General features: G+C 36.5%; 5 protein-coding genes across 5 annotated transcripts; 2 read left to right on the forward strand and 3 right to left on the reverse strand.

Moving 5' to 3' along the window:
* Positions 1–541: 541 nt before the first annotated feature.
* Positions 542–2,245, reverse strand: LOC125212585 (uncharacterized protein At5g39865-like). The gene is made up of 2 exons (XM_048112794.1): positions 1,503–2,245; positions 542–976 (listed from the first exon to the last, which is right to left on the reverse strand). Exons 1-2 carry the CDS (start codon positions 2,094–2,096, stop codon positions 719–721), a joined length of 852 nt encoding a protein of 283 aa, XP_047968751.1. The 5' UTR covers positions 2,097–2,245; the 3' UTR covers positions 542–718.
* Positions 2,246–3,336: 1,091 nt separating this feature from the next.
* LOC125212586 (two-component response regulator ORR4-like) lies at positions 3,337–4,441 on the reverse strand. Its single transcript, XM_048112795.1, has 4 exons — positions 4,283–4,441; positions 4,089–4,174; positions 3,887–3,964; positions 3,337–3,685 (listed from the first exon to the last, which is right to left on the reverse strand). Exons 1-4 carry the CDS (start codon positions 4,380–4,382, stop codon positions 3,416–3,418), a joined length of 534 nt encoding a protein of 177 aa, XP_047968752.1. The 5' UTR covers positions 4,383–4,441; the 3' UTR covers positions 3,337–3,415.
* Positions 4,442–7,578: 3,137 nt separating this feature from the next.
* On the forward strand, positions 7,579–8,136 carry LOC125215952. The gene has a single exon (XM_048117540.1). It carries the CDS (start codon positions 7,579–7,581, stop codon positions 8,134–8,136), a length of 558 nt encoding a protein of 185 aa, XP_047973497.1.
* A 1,624-nt stretch (positions 8,137–9,760) lies between these two features.
* Positions 9,761–13,653, forward strand: LOC125214376 (sulfite reductase 1 [ferredoxin], chloroplastic-like). Its single transcript, XM_048115376.1, has 8 exons — positions 9,761–10,005; positions 10,811–11,593; positions 11,686–11,982; positions 12,105–12,302; positions 12,500–12,634; positions 12,741–12,857; positions 12,939–13,097; positions 13,173–13,653. Exons 1-8 carry the CDS (start codon positions 9,823–9,825, stop codon positions 13,377–13,379), a joined length of 2,079 nt encoding a protein of 692 aa, XP_047971333.1. The 5' UTR covers positions 9,761–9,822; the 3' UTR covers positions 13,380–13,653.
* A 435-nt stretch (positions 13,654–14,088) lies between these two features.
* LOC125210642 (phenylacetaldehyde reductase-like) lies at positions 14,089–16,651 on the reverse strand. Its single transcript, XM_048110193.1, has 6 exons — positions 16,497–16,651; positions 15,644–15,813; positions 15,372–15,563; positions 15,108–15,270; positions 14,787–14,973; positions 14,089–14,462 (listed from the first exon to the last, which is right to left on the reverse strand). The coding sequence occupies exons 1-6, from the start codon at positions 16,600–16,602 to the stop codon at positions 14,312–14,314; spliced, it is 969 nt and encodes a 322-aa protein (XP_047966150.1). The 5' UTR covers positions 16,603–16,651; the 3' UTR covers positions 14,089–14,311.
* Positions 16,652–19,909: the final 3,258 nt, after the last annotated feature.

Genomic DNA, 19,909 nt, shown 5'->3' on the forward strand with positions numbered 1-19,909 from the left:
CGGGGAGCTGGTGACGGAGCCCTTGGCGTTCGCGGTGGGGAGAGTGCACGACGCGATCGCGCGGATGGACGACGAGTATTTGAGGTCGGCTCTCGACTACATGGAGCTGCATCGTGACGACATTGTGGGCACTGCGGTCACTCTCGAATGCCCCAACGTCGGGATCACGAGCTGGCTGCGCTTCCCGTTTTACAAAGTGGATTTCGGATGGGGGAAGCCCGTGTTCTCTGGAGCCGGTGTGGCTACGTTTGAAGGGAAGGGGCTATCTGTATTCTTATCCGGAAAATGAAGGGAGCATCTATATTGCGATAACGTTGGGTTAAAAACATATCAAGAGCTTTGCAAAGCTTCTCTATGATGAGTATGGCATCATTAGTAAAATTTGAGCACTAGATTGGTTATGTAATAGGAGTAACACTCTTTTTTATTACTACTACAATAATGTGGTGTGTGATTCATTTAATTGATTAATGTTCGTTGATTTCACACCTTTTTTTCGTTGTTTCAGAAAGCATAAGCAAAATATGGATGATTCAAAGTGTACACTCAATCATCATTTTTTTTAATCAGCTTAAGCAATATACAACCCATCAATCCATAAACGTGTAAGAGACCAGCCACAACCACCAAAAAAAGGATATGACAAACACACAGCCGATTCTTTTACTTTTCTTCTTTCTTTTCTTTTAAAAATGTGTAGGAAATCACAAAATGTCATTCACGAGCTGCAAAGGGGGCACCGCATGAGGCCATTCTCATTGCAAACCGTGCACTGATTCGTCTGCTCCTTCTCCTCGTCGTAAACTTTCCGGCTCCCTCCACAGTTCACGCAGGCAATGAACCTCATGTCACCGCAGACGTCGCACGGCTTGAGCGACCGGAACGGCAGCCCCTTGATCATCCTTACGAGCTCCCCGACTTCGAGGAGGTTCAAAGCCACCTCTGCCCCGCCGATGTGTTTCCCCTTTATGAACACCTGCAGCAAAGACAACGAAGCTGAGCTAATTGCTAAGACGTTTCATCTCCAACTAATAGGCCCATAGGGCAAGTTACTTTTAAATCACTAAACTTTCCTAATTTTCCAACTTTTGTAAACTAACTTCCAAATATGTATTTAAATTACTCAATCAACTATTGATTTTGCTAATGTTCTGTTTTGATCATACCTATATACTCATATAATCATTAACACGAGAAGAAACACTAGAGACTTAAGCCACTGTTATTATTACTCCATAGCAGGGTAGTGATTAAATGCAAACTCATATATTGTATGAACTCCAAATTATGATCGTTAAAAAATATCAACAGACGACAAAATAGTAGCAACAGAAAATGTCAACACAATATCAACACAGCATCAACCATTGACACTGTGTGGACATTTTCTGTTGTTACTATTTTGTCATTTGTTGACATTTTCTAACAATCCAGATCATAGTTTGAAGTTTGAACAATATTTAGAGTTTGCCTTTGATTATCGAGATAGAAGAGCCCTGTACCTGCGGCAAAGTAACGACCTCGTCCTCTCCAAACAATTCCTGGAGCTCGTTCTTGTACGCGACGTCCATAGAGACGTCGCGTTCGTCGAGATTGACGCGGAATCCGCGGAAGACCATCCGCACGCTCTGGCAGTCGTGGAAGGTCCGGCGGATTCCGCGCAGGCTGGTGAAGTAGATGACGACGCGGTCCTCGGTGCCGGGGAGTCGGATTGGGGAAAAGTCCCACAAATTAGGGGAATCGGGCGGGGAGAAGGAGGATTTGTTGGAGGTCGGGGATTGGGAGGGAGATTGGGAGGGGGATTGCGAGGGCGATTCGAGGGCGGAGGAGGGGCGGTGTTTGGGGGATTCGAAGAGGGAGCACATTTTGCGGACTTTGCCCTTCAATTTGGAGGCGCTGAAGAAATTGATGGAGGTGTTGCGCTGGTAGGACCGGGGGTTGCGGTGCTTCTCCTCCGCGGCCACCGCCCCCGCGGCGGACGACGGCGTTAGGGTCGTCATGGAGCGATTGTAAACCAAGGAAGGGTTGCTTTTGATGGTCAGGTGGGAATGGGATGTCTTCCTCCCCCCATTTCCCTGATTTTTGAGATCAGACATGAAATTCTGGTGTTGGTGGTGGGGAATTGGGGGGGTGGTTTCAATCGGCGGGAGACGGCGGCGGCGGAGGGGTGGGCGAAGGGAGGCGCGTGCGTGGTATGGGAAAAAGAAGTGGAAGGAAGGGAATGAAGGGAAGAATGGCTTTAAGGAGAGAGAGAAACGAGGAGAAGTATCGTTGCAACCATAACAAATCAATTTATATGACACCGGAGATGGCGGGTAATTTTAAAGGTTTCTAATTTTGTTTAATATTCTTACCTTTTTTTTTATTTTGACCAATTTTGTGGTGGTGAAGAGCTGTGTCTATAAATTGCATTGGGGAAATAATATTTTTATTAATATATAGTAGGTGCAAAAATTGGGAGTATGAAATGATTGCAATCTTCTTTGCTATCTCCGTCCACCAAAATTTGTCCCATTTTTTTATTTTCATCCGTCCTCTAAAAATTTTCTCATTTCACTTTTATCATTTTTAGTAGTGGGCTCCATTTTCTACTAACTCATTTGTACTCATATTTTATTATATAACTAATATATAAAAGTAGAACTCACAATCCACTAACTTTTTCAACTCACTTTCTATTATATTTTTTAAAATCAGTGCCGGGTCAAAGTGAGACAAATTTTGATGGACGGAGGTAGTAATAAAATTATTCATAATATGGAGAATGGTCCAATTATATTTACAAACAGGCTCATTCTTGACTTCATTTTAGTTTATTGAATTTATTAGTTCTAACTAACTCAATGCAGAAATCAAAGCCCAACAACCGTTAAAAGTCGAAATCCATTTTCCTTTGCAATAAATAGACGGGGTGAAATGCCAAATTAGCTTGTTCGAAAAAATATGGATGTAATTAGGATAGCTACAACAATATGGATGTCATATTGTCATTATATTCCTTATTCTATTCAAAATATATGATAAATCGATTCATATTATCAAAATAATAGCCATGAAAATATATATTTTGAAAAAAGGGTGTGAATATCAAAATTTAAATAGTCTCGCGTCAAAGTTATTGAAATAAACTAAGATCATTAAAAATGAATTAAGCTTTAGCATGAAGTTACTAGACTTAATTTGACTTCATTGCACCCTAATGCTATGCTAATCTGCATAGAAACATATTATACTCCCATAAAATTAATTATTTATTTATTTTCAACTGAAATAATTTATAGAAGTTGAGAAAAAAATACCAGGAATTAACACTTAAAATAGCAATTTAGAAAATAATAATAAAATAAGATAAAATTATAAATAACTAATCTTCAAGTTTTTCATGCTACATTTAGCTCTTTCAAATAAAATTGGACTACAGTTCCAAGTCATTATATCTTGCTCTAGTCCTATCTTGTGATACACATTCTACCACACTCTTCCTCTTGTTGATTCCTTCAACATTTCCCAATAAATCCTCATGCTTTCCTCTCAACAAACGTGGCTTGAGTTTATTCACATCGGATTGTCGAACTGGTTTGAGGAAGAACTCTTCAGCTCCTTGCTCTAAGCAGCTGTTTATCCTTGCCGGAACATTCTCCGACGACATAATCACTACGGGGATATCCCTCAACGATGTCGATCCCTGAAAAAATAAATGCTGATTAATTCAGAACAAAGAAATTATCGAGATATTTTAATTTGTGTGAATTATTAGAGACTACCTAGTGATAAGATTGTCTTTTTTAAATCTCAAACTCAAAATTTAGCCCTTATTCGAGTTTTCTTAAATCATTTTATTACATTAATAAATTATTATCTTTTCCTATAATACAAGGACATATACCTTAATTTTCCTAAGAAGATCGTAGCCGGTCATTTCGGGCATGCAGTAATCAGTGATGATCAAGTTTACTTCTACTTCCTGCACATGATTCAAATAATAATGTAAGATCGAATTAATTGGTTTTAGTTTGTACTACAATATTATTTAAATAAAAATACATGAATATATGCTGAAACATGAAATTTAAAAAATGTATAGTTACATGACTATTTGTGTCTGTGCTTGTATTGTCATCATCTAGCAATCCCAAATATTTCAATGCTTTGATCCCAGAATCCACAGCAGTAACTGCATAACACCATAAACAGAATTTTTATTTTTTTAAATTTGAGAATATACTAAATTACCAATTACATTTATATATGAAAAACAATACTACATTTTAAAAAAAGTTACCTTGATAAGATGAAGTCTTGAGAAGTCTCTCAATCAATTTCCTGTCAATGATGCTATCATCAACTGCCAATACATGGAATTGCGTCTCTGCATTCATCATCTCGTTTTGCTAAGAATTTTGAATAAGAATGGAGAAGTAAATGAAGATATAGGAGTATAGTGGATATGAATGTGATGAGGTTTCAATTTTCATTGTGTGTGTATATATATGAAAGTGTAAATGTGAATTGGGATTTTGAAGATAGAAAAGGGAGATACCAAAAGATTTGGACAGTTTGGAAAGATCAGAAATCGTAGCAGATATTATTGAGAATCTCCAGGATTTTCTTGATTTTTGAATTGAAGAAGAAGCAATGAACTTTCTCATTTTTATATTTTTATTGCTTTACTTGGAAGAATCAATCATTTTATTTTGAATTGTGTATTAAATAAACCAAGAAATTGGATAGCTGAGCCCTTTGAGAACAGTGGTCATGTGGTGATTGCCTCTTTTGTTAAGTATACTAATTAGTCTATTGGAAACACACCTATTGGCTTTCCTACTATATTTTAACTATAATAACTTAAGAATTATTATGGGTTAACATTCGTAAAACATTGTGTTGATATTTTCGAAACACTATATTGATATTTTCATCCAAGACCCTAATTTGGAGTTTTTTTTTAATCTCTTTTATTTTATTAATAAAAACGAAAATTACACGTGACAAATTGTAGATCACACGTTTTCTAAAATCCTATGATCTTAAATTAGTTGTAGTTAGCAATTAAATGATGAGTTAGCAATGGTTCACTCCCTTCCCTTGACATAGATTATTTAAATGAAAGATGTGCTTTAACATAAGGAAAAAGCAGGAAATTGCTTAGTAAAGAATATGACAACTAAATGTAACATGCAAATTTTGATTATTTTATTTAGTTCAGACGTGACGATATAAAAATGTGTGTAACGAAATCTTTTCCTGCTACATATAGTAGTACTTATAAGGAATACTTTACAATAGCAACGTAACACGAATAAAATATTCTTTGAAAATAACCGACTCATACAGAAATAAGGCATAATGGAATATAACATTTTAAATATTTTTATATCGACAAATGTTATATACTACTGTCCTAGTTGACAAACAATATAAATCTAGATATCTCAAAGTCATACTCCAACAAGGCAACAATAATTTATACGGACTACGGAGTACTACTTCATTGCAATATTCTAAAGATCAATCATCAATCTAATTCCAAGAAAATCCTAATTCGATATCTTTATACAGTATAGTTAAAGAATATGATAATTGACAACAAATTAATGTGTCATCCGGTAACATGCATATTTGATTGTTTTATTTTGTTCAGACATATCAATATAATAATATAATATTGTCAAACGCAATCTTTTCATGCAAGAACCGAGAACATAGTACTTTGACTCTGTACAATAGTATCGTAACACGAATAAATTTGATTGTTTTATTTTGTTCAGACATATCAATATAATAATATAATATTGTCAAACGCAATCTTTTCATGCAAGAACCGAGAACATAGTACTTTGACTCTGTACAACAGTATCGTAACACGAATAAAATATTATGTGAAAAATATTTCTCAGAAAATAAAATACTTGTAAATAACTATATAAGATTTGGTATTTTTTACGGACTTAAATATGATTGAAATAATTATGAACTTTGATCTGATAGTAATTGAATACCCCATACACCATAGAAATTAGAATTGATCCGATAGTCAGTGGGGCGTATGAGCCAAAACTTGTATTCTTTAAAAAGTGTTTAATACGGAGTGTAATTATTTCCAGATGTAAATGTAATTATTTCCAGATGTAAATGTATTACTCATCACGATTCCATGTTTGAAAATTAGTACTAATTTTTTATTTATTTAGTACTTGGTACTAATATTTTACTCTAATACATTAACATAAAATGTTCAGATGCAAAAATCGATAATCATCAATGAATTTTTTTGTTATTATTTCTTACTTTGAGTCAGATAAAAGTCAATTTTCAAAAGAGTGAGTGAACTACATGAATGATACCGGATATTTCACTTTCGCACATAAATGGTATCTAATCTTTCATATGTATTAATAGATAAAAAATAAAAATAGTGGAGTATATATTTACGAAAGTTATTTGGATTATAGAGTTTGATTCATTAAATTTACAGTATATAGTGAACTACATAAATGATATCTGATCTTTCACTTTCGCACATAAATGATATCGTCGACCGCCTAATCAATCGGCGGTCTAATCGGCGCCTATTGCGCGATCACCGCGTCGATCGGCTCCTATTGTGCGCATAATTTTCCATTTTTAAAAATTTTATTTAACCTCTATATATTCTCCATTTTTACCCTTTTTTTACTTCACCCATCTCCATTCTCATTAAAATAATTTTCTCTCTAGCAGTGAATCCCGATGGAAGTCCCCTGACCTCCATATCCCAGCTCCCCTTTGTACTCCGGCGGTACCCCATACACCAGTTTCCCTTTACTCCGGTGATCCCAACGTCGGTGGTGGTAGACCTTTCAACCCTGATATAGCAAATGCCTGCTACCAGTTTTGTTACAGACGAGGGTATGGCCCGTAGTTAGACGCACTTTATCAGCCGAGCATTGTTGGTACCCCGCCAGGTGAAGAGAGAAATTGAAATGAGTGAAGGCATTTGGACGAGGATGTGTGTCTCAGTCGCTTTTTTTTCTGTGTTTTTTCTTAATTGTAGCATGTTTTTTTTTTTTATTTAAATTAAGTATATTTTGTTTTTCTATACTTTTGCCTTCAATTTTATTTTGTTATTTTATTTGATAAACACTAACAAATAAAATGAATTATAGAAACACAAGTGGTGAATGGAAAAGGACCGCTAGTATAAATTTAGGCCAAATAATAAAATGATGACGTGACAGAAGAAAAATGAAAATAGATTACTGAATTGTCAGTCATTATTGTGAATAATCTAAAATAATAAAGAAGTATCAAATTTTAGTTAGCGCAGAATTGTGGTGACCTTGAGGTCATGAGTTCAAATGCCGCTACTAGCTTAATGACTTTCATTCCTAATTTGTAGATCGATCAAGTAGAATTAGTCGGATTCCTTTAAAAGTATACTTATGGGTAAAAAAATAAATTGTACTCCTAGTAGTATCAAATTTTAAAGTTTGAAAGTTTTAGGTTTTCAAAAATAGTCGTGCAAAAAATTCATAAACGATAAAACCAAGAAAATTACTCCCTGTTTCCTCTCTCTCTCAGTCTCAAAGAATTGCGCGAATGGCGACCTCATTTCTCCCGCTCCTCCTCATCCTCTCCTTCCTGACGGCCACCTCCTCCGCCCGCCCCTGCAAAACCCTCTTCTATTTCTCCGCCACTACCACAACCACCTATTACCCCTCCAATTCCCTAAATCCAAACCCTAACCACCCCAATTCCGCCCAAATCGCTAATTCCCAATACATAACCCTAATCTTCACCACCGCCTCTCCCCGCTTCCGAACCCGTCACTTCAACCGATTCAATGAACTCTCCAGATCATTGCGGTCCGAATCCCCCGTCGAGCTACACTCCTCCGTCTCCAGCTCCGTCCGCGATCGCACCATGGACATCCTGAGCGTCGTCTGGGCGCTGCTCTTCGGCGTCGGTTGCGGAGCCGTCACCGCCGCCGTCATGTTCTCACTGTGGAGCCTCTTCAATCCCCACCACGTTGACTTCGACGAGTCCTCGTCCTCCGACGATGATGACGACTACGATGACGTCGCCAAGATCGGTTACGTTGCAATTCCGGCGCAGGGTAAATTGATTGATGATGATCTGGCGAAGGAGGTTGTTTGATTGCTAGAATTCAGGTGTCGTGATTGACTGATTGTAAGTGTTGTGAATTTGGGGAAACTTGTTTACTTTTTTTTCAATTTGGTAATTGTGAATTACTAAATCTTTCAGTTTGTTGCTGCCATTGATGGTATTGTTTGAATGATGCTTGCTTGCTATCAGCGAATTCGACTGTTTCCCTATTCTTGCTATGCTGATTTTCGGAATTTACTGCAATGTACTCCCTCCGTCCCAGAAAGAGATGGTCTCAGTTCATTTTCTGCACCCGTTTTGCAAAAATAATAATAAAAAGAATAATGTAGTTAAACTATTCTCTACATTATTCTCTATTTTACTTACTCTCTGTATTTTAACTATTTATTATTATTTTTGCAAAATAAATGTGAAAAAAAGAAATGAGACAATCTTTTTGGGACGGAGGGAGTAATTATTTAAGATTGTTATTGTTATTTTGAGAAACCCATTTGTGGTTGAAGACTCGAAATCAGAATTTTGGATGAATCTAAAAACTCATGAAATTTTGTGTTTTTATTTATTAATTAAATTTGAGACTTACAGCAATTTTGTTCAACATAGTACTACAAATTTGAAGTGCGTGTTCATTTTGCAATACTCCTTTTGGATTTGTATAAAAGAAAAACTGTCTCTCCAACCTTATAAGTATGATATTTCTCCATATTTATATTAACATAATTTTTTTTACTGCGAAATAACAATTGGCTGTAAATATGGATAATGGATTATACATTTAATTTTCTCATTTGTTGTTATTGTTTTTAAAATTTGACAGTTAGCCTGGCACGGATATAATGTGCAAGCAGGAGAGGCAAATGCCCTCCCTCAAAATTTCATATCTATGTATAAAATCTATTGTAGAAATAAATTAATATTAATTTCTTCTTTAAATGCCCCTCCTCAAATACTTTAAATGTCCCCACATATATTTTTCCCCTGCAATGATATTTTCTGGATTCGTCCTGGTTAGCCATATGTATAATTTTTTATCATGCAAGTAATAAGATCATACATTTAATTTTCTATTCCTTGGTATGTGTAATATGATGGTTTATAAACTTTAACATAAAAAAACATTGGATTGAGTGATTATCAAATCAAGATTATAGTACCAAACACAAATACAAAGATTAAATTTGCTGAGCATGGACACAAACTCGATAGAAGGTCTATAAGCACGTAGTACATGTTTATAACCATACGATGCAATTCAATTCTCGTCGGTAACTAATAAATTTTAATATTAATGATATTAATCCTTCGTGTTGGTATCGTATTTTTGGTGTGCACTTATAAATTGTGTGACCTTTTGACCGCACCAGTCAATTGACTCATCCCCCACAGTCTACAAAACAAAACCCTTTATTATTAAAACGGCCTTTCGTAACGCCAGAAATGCGTCCAGGTTCAGTGAACGACAAAAATTTCACTTTTGGTGATACTAACAAATCCCAATTAGGAGTCTTGTGGTAGGCACGTGACACACACTCACACACACTCTCTTCATCGCCACCACCACCACCAACCCCTAATTTCCTACGCACCATTCTTTTTTTGCTTCGCTTCGCTTTCATATTCATCATCATCCACTCTCAATTCTCTATCTTCACTCTAAAAAAAAAGTAGAAATTCTTTTGTCTCTGCTCTCTGCGTCACCGTGTTTCTAGTCGCTAGATGACGACGTCGTTTACGGGTGCCGCTGCTGCCGTAGCCAAGGATTCCTCGATCCCGACTGTTCCGTCGAGCTTCAGTGGCTTGAAGAGCGCTTCCACCTCTCTTCTGCTCTGTAAACGCCCGCAGCTTTTCCGTTCCTCCGCCGCCGCTCAGCATCCCTCCTTAATCAGAGCTGTCTCCACGGTATTTTTTATTTTAAAATGTGTATAGATGTTTATTTGATTATGTATCTGTAATTTTTAATTCCTTCAATTCACTGGTAGTACAAAACTGGCTGCTAAATTCAAAGGCAAATACACGGCTTATGAGATGGAAAAGAAAAATAAGTAATTAAAAAACCGGTTTCCAGTTTGTTCACGCTAAAGCTTGAGGATCTATCGGGTTTAAATAATCATTTTTTATTCCTCTTTTTTCTGTTTATTATTTTAACAATGTTCATGAATGTCTGTTTGGTTATATATTTGTTATTTTAAAATCCCTAAATTCATTGGTAGTAGAAAATGGCAGATACTATATTCAAAGGAGTGAAATTGATGATGAAATGGAAAAGAAAAATAATTACAAAACCGATTTCCAGTTTGTTCACACTAAAGCTTGAGGATCTATCGAGTTTTAAGCTTCATGCTGTGTTGTTGACTGAATCGATTTCCAGTTCATTCACATTTTTCTGTTGATTGTTGACTTAATCAAGAACCCTACCATGCCGTGCCATCTTCACTGCCATAATAAAGGTCTCCGATGCACTCATATGTTCCCCTATTACTATACATCATGCTGCTCATATATACCCAGTTTTATGCTACTACCTTAATTTTTTATTAGTAAGCTGTATTTCAAGCAAGTTAGCTTTTTTACTGATGATCTCAACCTCCTCACTGTTGTTTAAATTTTAGTACTCACCTGCAAAATTTTGGTTGAGCATAAAGTGCTATAGTACGATTGATTTTCAGCTAATTCATTCGTTTGATGATATTGTATTTCTTCACAGCCTGTAAAGCCAGATGCTCCTGTTGAGCAGAAACGCAGTAAGGTCGAAATAATCAAAGAGCACAGTAACTTTATAAGATATCCTCTCAATGAGGAGTTGTTAACTGATGCCCCCAACATTAATGAGTCTGCCATACAATTGATCAAGTTCCATGGTAGCTATCAGCAGTACAATAGAGATGAACGTGGTGGGAGGTCTTACTCCTTTATGCTTCGTACTAAGAACCCTTGTGGAAAGGTTTCAAACGAACTTTACCTGGCCATGGATGATCTAGCCGATCAGTTTGGGATTGGAACACTTCGTTTGACCACTAGGCAAACCTTTCAACTTCATGGTGTTTTGAAGAAAGACCTGAAGACAGTAATGAGTACGATCATTAAAAGCATGGGTTCTACACTTGGTGCATGTGGTGATCTGAACCGAAACGTTCTTGCTCCAGCAGCCCCAATCCACCGAAAAGATTATTTGTTTGCCCAGGAAACTGCAGAAAATATTGCTGCACTCTTAACTCCTCAATCAGGTTTCTACTATGATATGTGGGTGGACGGAGAAAAAGTTATGTCTGCAGAGCCTCCTGAAGTAGTGAAAGCTCGAAATGATAATTCCCATGGTACAAATTTTACTGATTCACCTGAGCCCATCTATGGAACTCAATTCCTACCGAGGAAGTTCAAAATAGCAGTAACTATACCAGGAGACAATTCTGTTGATCTATTTACAAATGATATTGGTGTGGTAGTTGTGTCTGATGCTAATGGTGAACCCCAGGGCTTTAACATATATGTAAGTGGATTTCTATTTCATATTGCAATTGTTTAATAGCATGCTATCTTTGAAACTCAACAGTGCTAATTCTGATACAATAATCATTGAAGGTTGGTGGTGGTATGGGGAGAACCCATAGAATGGAGAACACCTTCCCTAGGCTTGCAGAACCATTGGGTTATGTGCCAAAGGAGGATATATTATATGCTGTAAAGGCTATTGTGGTCACTCAAAGAGAAAATGGAAGAAGAGATGATCGTAGATATAGCAGAATGAAATATCTAATTAGCTCGTGGGGAATTGAGAAGTTCAGGACTGTTGTTGAGGGGTACTATGGAAAGAAGTTTCAACCTTGCCATGAGTTGCCTAAGTGGGAATTCGAAAGCTACTTGGGTTGGCATGAGCAGGTTAGTTTTATAGATAAACTATGCTTGATACATTTTGTATTTTCCTAAGGTTTTCATTGATTTCTTTACGTCATAAGCTTATCTTTGTCTTTGGTTTATTGTACAAATGCTTGTTTTTATAGGGAGATGGTGGATTATTTTGCGGCCTCCATGTTGATAGTGGTCGAATCAAAGGGGCAATGAAGACGACACTACGAGAAGTAATTGAGAAGTATAATTTGAATGTCCGCATCACCCCAAATCAGAACATCATTTTGTGCGACATTCGTCAAGCATGGAAGCGCCCAATCACTACTGTTCTAGCTCAGGGTGGTTTACTGGTGAGATGTTAGCTAAGAATATAGATATAATCTAGGTAAAAAGAGATTAAGAATGCTGCTTCTGAATGCAATATATCCTAGAGTTGATTGCATTTGATTAAAGAAATACGTCTTGGTCATTTAATTATGTCAAGTCCTTTTGAATAAATCCGGTTCTTTATATTCAAGACGCTAATTTGACCCATATCTTTGAATAGCAACCAAGGTATGTGGATCCTCTCAATGTGACAGCAATGGCATGCCCAGCTATGCCACTTTGTCCTTTGGCAATCGCAGAAGCTGAGCGTGGAATACCCGACATCCTTAAGCGAGTTCGAGCTGTGTTTGAGAAGGTATAACTTTTTATTTCTTGAAACATAAATACTAGAAAGATTTCATTTCCGTTTTTGAGATGCTCCGTGATACTTGCTGATGGCAACTCTTGTCGTATTTTTTAAGGTTGGCCTGAAGTATAAGGAGTCTGTGGTTATAAGGATAACTGGCTGCCCCAATGGTTGTGCAAGACCTTACATGGCTGAACTAGGCTTGGTTGGTGATGGTCCAAATAGTTATCAGGTAAGGTCGAATGCCTGCTTTGAAATTTTACGATGCTAGTGATCTTTATTGTTGATTTAGTGCTTATACATGACGTCACAGTTTTGGCTTGGAGGGACACCCAACCAAACCACACTTGCCACAGTGTTCAAGGAGAAGGTTAAGATCCATGATCTTGAGAAAGTTCTAGAACCCTTGTTTTATCACTGGAAGCGAAAGCGGCTTGCCAAAGAATCATTTGGAGAATTCACAAACCGCATGGTACGAAATTGATTCGGATAAAGCTATGTATACAATAAACACAAAACTAAAAGCCATCTGTGAATTCTTGCACAGGGCAAAGAGAAGATGCTGGAGCTGGTGGACAAATGGGAAGGAATACCACAAGGGCCATCGCAGTATAACTTGAAGCTTTTCGCTGACAAGGAGACGTATGAAAAAGTGGATGCGATAGCGAAACTTCAAGACAAGAGTGCTCAGCAGTTGGCGATGGAGATAATCCGCAACTTTGTGGCCTCGAACCAAAACGGTAAGATCGAGTGAGATGCCATGGAATCAATCAAGTTCATTTTTCTTCTCTGCATTGCGAGTGTTGTTGCAACTTTCTTTCTTTTATTTCTTTTTTGTGGAGAACAAAGTAACTCTGTCTCCAACATTAGAGGCTGTTGTTCTCGAGTTGAGGTTGGGATTAGTTTTGGTTTTAGTTTGTGGTTGTGTATTGAGAGAAATAATCCTTGGTGGATCTCTCAACTTCCAAATTCTCTTCAGATGAGAAGTTGTGAGATCTCTTTCAATGAAAGTTGAACTTGCTTCCTTACTTTCTCTAGCAGGCTTTTTGTGGTTGTTTAGGATTTTGGCATAATACTACAACTGATCCGAAATTCGAATTTTAAAATATTTGGAAATTTAAAATCTGGGTCCACAAATACAAATTTCAGAAAGTCAGAAAACCCGAAATGTAATTTTTAATCATTTTACATTGTAGTACTACTTAGACTAGAATTATTAAAATATAATATCATTGAAAATAATTATATATATGCTTCCCTTGTCTGTGATATAATATCTCGTTTTGACTCGGTTCGAGTTTTTAGAAATATGAAGGAATATGAGAGTGCAAAACAATATATCACAGACCCTATAGAAATTATTAGAAATTTGGAATCAATTTGAGCCGAAAATAAGAATTTTGAAAAAAAAATATTGTTACCGAATACTGTAACCTATATTCTTTACCAGAAATATAATTATGTCACAACAAAATAAAACAATAGTACATAATCAAGGCTATCAATATTCGTAGCGGTTTTTAATCTCTACAACCCAACAACAACATTATGCTCAACCCCCAAATTCAAATTATTACATTATATTACAAGTAGAAATTTGAGGGTTTTATGTTGCTTAGTAAACATAGGATAGGATACTCACATATAGTAAGAAATATAGCCTTGAGCACAAGAGGAAGAGGGGATTTAGACAGGAGGTTTAAACAGATTTTTCTCCTTCAAGCTTTCAACGGTTTCTTTGATTCCTTCTTTGAACGGAGTGAACTCGACGCCTAAAGATTTCGCTTTTTCATTGTTGACCTGGAACGTCGGTGCAAACGGCTTGTCATCCGCACACCTGCAAGAGGCCACACCCGAAAACAATCAAAAATCAAGAAATTCACTGAAGGTACATATTTTTAACAAATTTATTAAAACTATGCAAGTTTAGAAGTATGTATATACCAACCAAAAGAAGGCCAATCCAGAACTTAATTTTACTAGGGCATTTGGTCATATATAAACAATCAGTTGGAAGCCCCATCAAGGTTGGGACAGGAACTTCCAATGATCATTTTAGTTGTTTCTACATCACACTTAAGTGGAGAACCATCTAAATAAGAAATTTGAAAGTTTTTACATAAAATGTACTCCAATGGAGATAATAACCAGAAGGACTTACTTTTCAGGAAGTTTATAAGTAGGGTAGAGTTGGCGTAGTATTTTGACGATTTCTGAGAAGTGTGCAACATTCTCCACTAAACAATATCTTCCACTTGCTGAAGGATTCTCAAACGCCAAAATATGTGCATGAGCAACATCTTTGACATTTACCCATGCATAAGTAGAATTTGGGTATGTTTCTGTACCTGCATATTGCACGACAGAGCATTACTGTGCCAACGTGAAATTCTAAAGCTGCTGACTCACGAAAGCCAACACCATGCCAAGAGGCTAACTTGTGAATTATTGTTGCAAGTACACTCTCTGCATCCATGCTCACCATTTATCAAGTTCAATATATTTGAAGAGCTTTCGTTTAGTGTTGGCTGCAATAACGGACCAATCACCATTCCCGGGTTTATGGCAACCATTTCAATACCTTTCTCTTTGACGAACTTCCAAGCAGCATCCTCAGCCAGTGTCTTTGAAAGAACATACCACAGCTAGCAGAAGCAAAGTTGATGAATTTAGCGTGCTTTGTAAGTGAAAGGAGAAGGGCGGACAATGGCTATTACTACATAGTATCTCTCAACTGGAACATTACCTGCAGCTGTTCACAATACTCTGGTGAAGACCACCACGTCTCATCAACTACGGCTTCAGGTATGAGAGGCTTCCCATTGTATGCAACTGCAGCTATAGACGATGTCAAAACAACCCTTTTCACAGACGACGCTTTGGCACATGACCCAAGAACATTCAGTGTTCCCTTCACTGCAGGTTCAATCAATTCTGCCTGATGGAATTCAAAGTGATGTGATCAACAAAATCTTTCTAAACGATCAACAAATGAACCATGAGCAGCCTACAAGAAACCTGTGGATCGGTGACGTCATTGAAGAAAGGAGATGCAGTATGGAAAACACCTTCACAGCCATCAACTACAGAGTCAAAGGAGCCTTCTTCCAGTAGATCTGCTTTCACCAAGTGAAGTCTCTCCTTGGCTCCATCAAGTGCAAGCAAGTGCTCAGTCTTCTTTGCATTATCTGTTCCATTTCTTCATTGTCAGATGGCATTCATATAAATCATAGCTTATCAGCAGAAAATGGATAAAGATCAGGAGATGCCACCACAGCATAAGACTAAAAGCAATCCATCAAAGTGAAAAAATGATACAGGTTTAGACTTTAGATGATGAAAAGGAACACATAATTTAGAGCTAGTAAAATTATTTTAAACCAATAAATATTTTACAATTACTATAAATAGGACCACTAAATAACTAGTCATAATTCACTAAATGCGATTTATACCTTAATATTTTATGCTTCATTTTTCGATTTTTACTTTCATTATTTATTTTATATTTTTAAAATCAAAAATATATTTTATAAGTTAAGATAACACTTTTTAATTACTGCTAATTTAATTAAATTTATTGCGATTTTAATAATTTAATTCGATTAAAATGGAGGTATCAATATAAAAAGTAAGACACGAATAAATTCTATGCATGTGTGTGGATATAATAGTTATAACAAGTGGTCAACAAAGAGTTCACCAGAATTAAACCTTTCCACATGAAAAATTAAACAATCAGCTACAAATGGAGACTCGACTGAATGCGATAGAGAAATAAACATCACAGAACATCAATTCAAACCGGTAGAAAATCGGATCAAACAAAAACAAAATCAAAATTGAGAGAGAGAGGGGAAAGGAAACTGACTGGGGTTACGAACGGATGCCTTGACGGTATAGCCTTTCTGGAGCAGGAATTTGACGAGCCATGTGGCGACGTAGCCCGATGCTCCGGTTACTGCAACGCTGCTCATTTCGTAACTGTGCAACTGTGTGGACCTCTATTTGCTTATATAGGTGTGTTTTACTTTAGCTTAATTAACTTGTTCAATCATTGTTAACTGGAATTATTTGGTGATTATTATTATTGTGGCGGCTAATTGAAACGACAAAATAATACTATTGTGATTAATTGGACTACTCCATAAGGAAATTTAAGTACACCAATTTAGGAAGTTAGTTCGTATGTTTAAACATAATAAACTTATGTTTAATTTTTAGGCATGAAATGGAAAAGGAACCTAATCAACAAAAATGAGGTGTCTTTTTTCAAGAGGTGGAGTGGATACTCACGCATATAAAGTGAGGTAGCTAAGCTTAGCCTCAGATATTATAAAATGTGTCGGTAATCACTTCTCAATTTCAAAGTTGTTGGCTTTTATTATGTGGGGCAAATATCATTTAAATTTATTAATAAAAGTTATTAAATAATCAATTGTTTTTGTTTGGCTAATTCAACCGACAAAATAATTTCATCGATGGACAATATTAATGTCATTCAAATTGCTACCACAAAGCATAATCTAGTACCTCAAATATCTTCACTTTGGTCAAGTCAACTTAAAAATCTAGACTTGCACATTATCATTGTAGATTTATATGTAGATGTAAGAATTGAAGAGTAATAGATCCATCATTGTCGATAATTCGAAAGGCTCATAACAAAGAGATCCTCTTAAAGAAAGACAAAAACATACAAAATTTCAACTATATAGTTGGACCTAGTCATAGGTTTTACATGAGCATTTCACTCATGTTGTGAATCACTTTGAAATAAAGCACGATTCATAATGTGGTGCATGACTGAATAGTCTAAATTTCAACTAAAATTTTCAAGAATTTGTTTTAACTATTCTCATAATGATTAAATTACTTTAGTATACATAGTCATTTGGTTATTACCTCATGTATATCTATATATTATTTGCATGGATTTAGGTGAATCACACGTCTAAGTACCGTTAATAGTGTATATTTATTTATGTTGCAAACCTTGAAACATATCACAGTTGTATTTTATTTTCTTCGTTGAATGACATAACTACTACTAGTATTATTTTAATTATGAGGTAAGACCAATGCTTATCTATAATCTATAAATATATAAAGCCACAGTTTTTCTTGACTATATTTGGCGCCTAACTTAATAAAATGTGAGTTGTGCATATTATAAAAATTTTAACTCATATATTAAATCTCTCATTCTATGATTGAACGTATTAAATGTAATTTGACTCCTAAAAAATAGTGTGTGTCACTGAAAAGGACATTTTCTAAACTAACAGTTAATACAGTTTCTAAAAAACTAAATTTATGAAGATTCAAGTTGATCGAAAGGAGTGCAAGATTTTCAAGCATCTCACTCACAAGCACTTGATTCTTCAACTTTACCATGGCCACTTCCACGAGATCTTCTGTTATAGCTCTAGCCTAATTCGCACTCAGTCTACACAACGTATTAATCGCAGTCGCGGCCTCTCTCATTCCAAATTCATCCCTATCGTCCTCCAACATATTGACGAGGGGAGCCAAGTCACCAGCTTCAAAGAGTGTAACCACCAGTTGTGCCATGGCATGATTGAGATTTAGGGTTTTGTCTCTGGGGCGGTGGTTGAATAGCCACGAAATTAACATGGAATAAAGACGACCGATGAGTAGATGAAGTTGTCGCTAATATGTGGTGTAGTTTTTTTTTCAATGGAGGTGGTGGAGCGGCGCGATTTGCCCTAGAGGTTTTGGCTGAGGCGACGCATGAATGGGGAAAAAAATCCCTTATATATTTTCGTTTATAATATGTTATTAGATTTGCCCAAGACTCGGATAAGTTTGAAAGCTCCCAGGAGGTGTGGAATAAGATCCGCTCACAAGACCAGTTCATCTTTGCAAAAGCAAACAAATGAGCGGACACGATAACCCAAAGGTTTTAAAGCAATAAAGTCCAAACAGTTAGAATGAATAGAAAGACGTCGATAGCTATGTAAGTCAGAAACTGGTGGTGCCCATGTCCCACTGTTATACTTGATTTCTTGGAGGAAATTTTCATTTTCTTTTCCAGCTTCAGTTCTATAGAAATCACGCAAGGCGTCATGAACTCGGCATGTTTTAACCTTACCATTAGGTTTAAGCTTTTCAATTGTGACCAAGTTCCTATTGATAAGTCGTATTCTAAGCCTTGGTTACTGGTCAGTATGCCGTGATTTACATATGTTATCCGCAAAGAAGTTGCTTAAGTGTGCAGAAAAAGGGTCCAAGTCAGTAGGAGAAGGTTCAGACAACTTAGGTGAAAAGAACGCTAGAAGTGTGCAATACTGACCAGGATGCATGCCAGAAAGAAGGCTCGAGATGGAGAAGAAGGATTGATGGGATGATCAACCATAAACAAGGGCAAAAGAGTCATTTCGCGAAGGAAGTCTACCCTAAAAGTAAGGGCAAGCCTCCCTATAAAAGAAGCCACTTGGAGAGAGAGAAGGAGTTCGGCCACTACACTTAGTTAGAATTCTCTCTCGGAAAGATCAGTTCCTTCAGCATTGTCCACATTCTTCTCGTTCCTCGCCACAGCCATGGTCACCTGAAGTTCCAAACGTCCACCGGAGAATCACCATCCACCGTTCCAGCCAGTTCATCTCGTAGTAGTAGCAGTTTATCGTCCGGAGTGGCAAAAACAATCTTTTATCGCTTTCTTAGCTTAATCTTTACTTGTTTTCTTTCGTTGGATATGTTGCACAACTTAACTCTTGTTATCTTTTGAAGTATTTCGTTGAGATCCAAACGTTTTAGTTATGAAGTTTGTTTTACGCATCTCTTTTTGGTTCGAATCTGTTTCATTCTGCCTAGATAGCTTAGATCTAGTTATCGCGTTTATTTTCTAAGTGTTTACGCATGTTTTTCATTTGAGTAGGCTAGATCTGGGTTTATTAACTGGAAATTCAAGTTTCTTTGTTTCGGTTTAAGGTTTTGTGCATGAGTTTTTCGTTCTATGTTACTGTTGCCACCTTGCATGTTAGCCAATAGGATTAATCTGGAGTTATTATCCGTTAATCTTTGAGTTTAAGCTTTTTAATTTATGGGTCTTATGTTTGAAGTTGCAAATCTGAGTTCATCCATGGAGTTTGCGTTCATATAATTTCTGTGCATACTTGTTGAAGAAGAAAACATCACAATCCACTTTTTTCTAGGACCACTTTTACTTTTGAGTTGCTTTTTGCTTTTGTCCTTTGCTTTTAAGTTGGTACCCTACAGATCTGTCAGAGTAGCCACACAACCACCACATATCCTCTGTTA

This window comes from Salvia hispanica, chromosome 3 (genome assembly GCF_023119035.1).
Source record: "Salvia hispanica cultivar TCC Black 2014 chromosome 3, UniMelb_Shisp_WGS_1.0, whole genome shotgun sequence".
NCBI lineage: Eukaryota > Viridiplantae > Streptophyta > Magnoliopsida > Lamiales > Lamiaceae > Salvia > Salvia hispanica.

Excerpts from the sequence above, each read along its gene's own strand:
- LOC125212585 (XM_048112794.1), bottom strand. The coding sequence starts at position 2,096 with ATGTCTGATCTCAAAAATCAGGGAAATGGGGGGAGGAAGACATCCCAT. Across the intron at positions 977-1,502 it reads AGGTCGTTACTTTGCCGCAG|GTGTTCATAAAGGGGAAACA; the intron begins GTACAGGGCTCT and ends TCTTTGCTGCAG.
- LOC125210642 (XM_048110193.1), bottom strand. The coding sequence starts at position 16,602 with ATGAGCAGCGTTGCAGTAACCGGAGCATCGGGCTACGTCGCCACATGG. Across the intron at positions 15,564-15,643 it reads ATGACGTCACCGATCCACAG|GCAGAATTGATTGAACCTGC; the intron begins GTTTCTTGTAGG and ends GAATTCCATCAG. Across the intron at positions 15,271-15,371 it reads AGTATTGTGAACAGCTGCAG|CTGTGGTATGTTCTTTCAAA; the intron begins GTAATGTTCCAG and ends TGCTTCTGCTAG.
- LOC125212586 (XM_048112795.1), bottom strand. The coding sequence starts at position 4,382 with ATGATGAATGCAGAGACGCAATTCCATGTATTGGCAGTTGATGATAGC. Across the intron at positions 4,175-4,282 it reads CAAGACTTCATCTTATCAAG|TTACTGCTGTGGATTCTGGG; the intron begins GTAACTTTTTTT and ends GGTGTTATGCAG. Across the intron at positions 3,965-4,088 it reads GCACAGACACAAATAGTCAT|GAAGTAGAAGTAAACTTGAT; the intron begins GTAACTATACAT and ends AATCATGTGCAG.
- LOC125214376 (XM_048115376.1), top strand. The coding sequence starts at position 9,823 with ATGACGACGTCGTTTACGGGTGCCGCTGCTGCCGTAGCCAAGGATTCC. Across the intron at positions 11,594-11,685 it reads CCCAGGGCTTTAACATATAT|GTTGGTGGTGGTATGGGGAG; the intron begins GTAAGTGGATTT and ends TAATCATTGAAG. Across the intron at positions 12,635-12,740 it reads TTCGAGCTGTGTTTGAGAAG|GTTGGCCTGAAGTATAAGGA; the intron begins GTATAACTTTTT and ends GTATTTTTTAAG.
- LOC125215952 (XM_048117540.1), top strand. The coding sequence starts at position 7,579 with ATGGCGACCTCATTTCTCCCGCTCCTCCTCATCCTCTCCTTCCTGACG.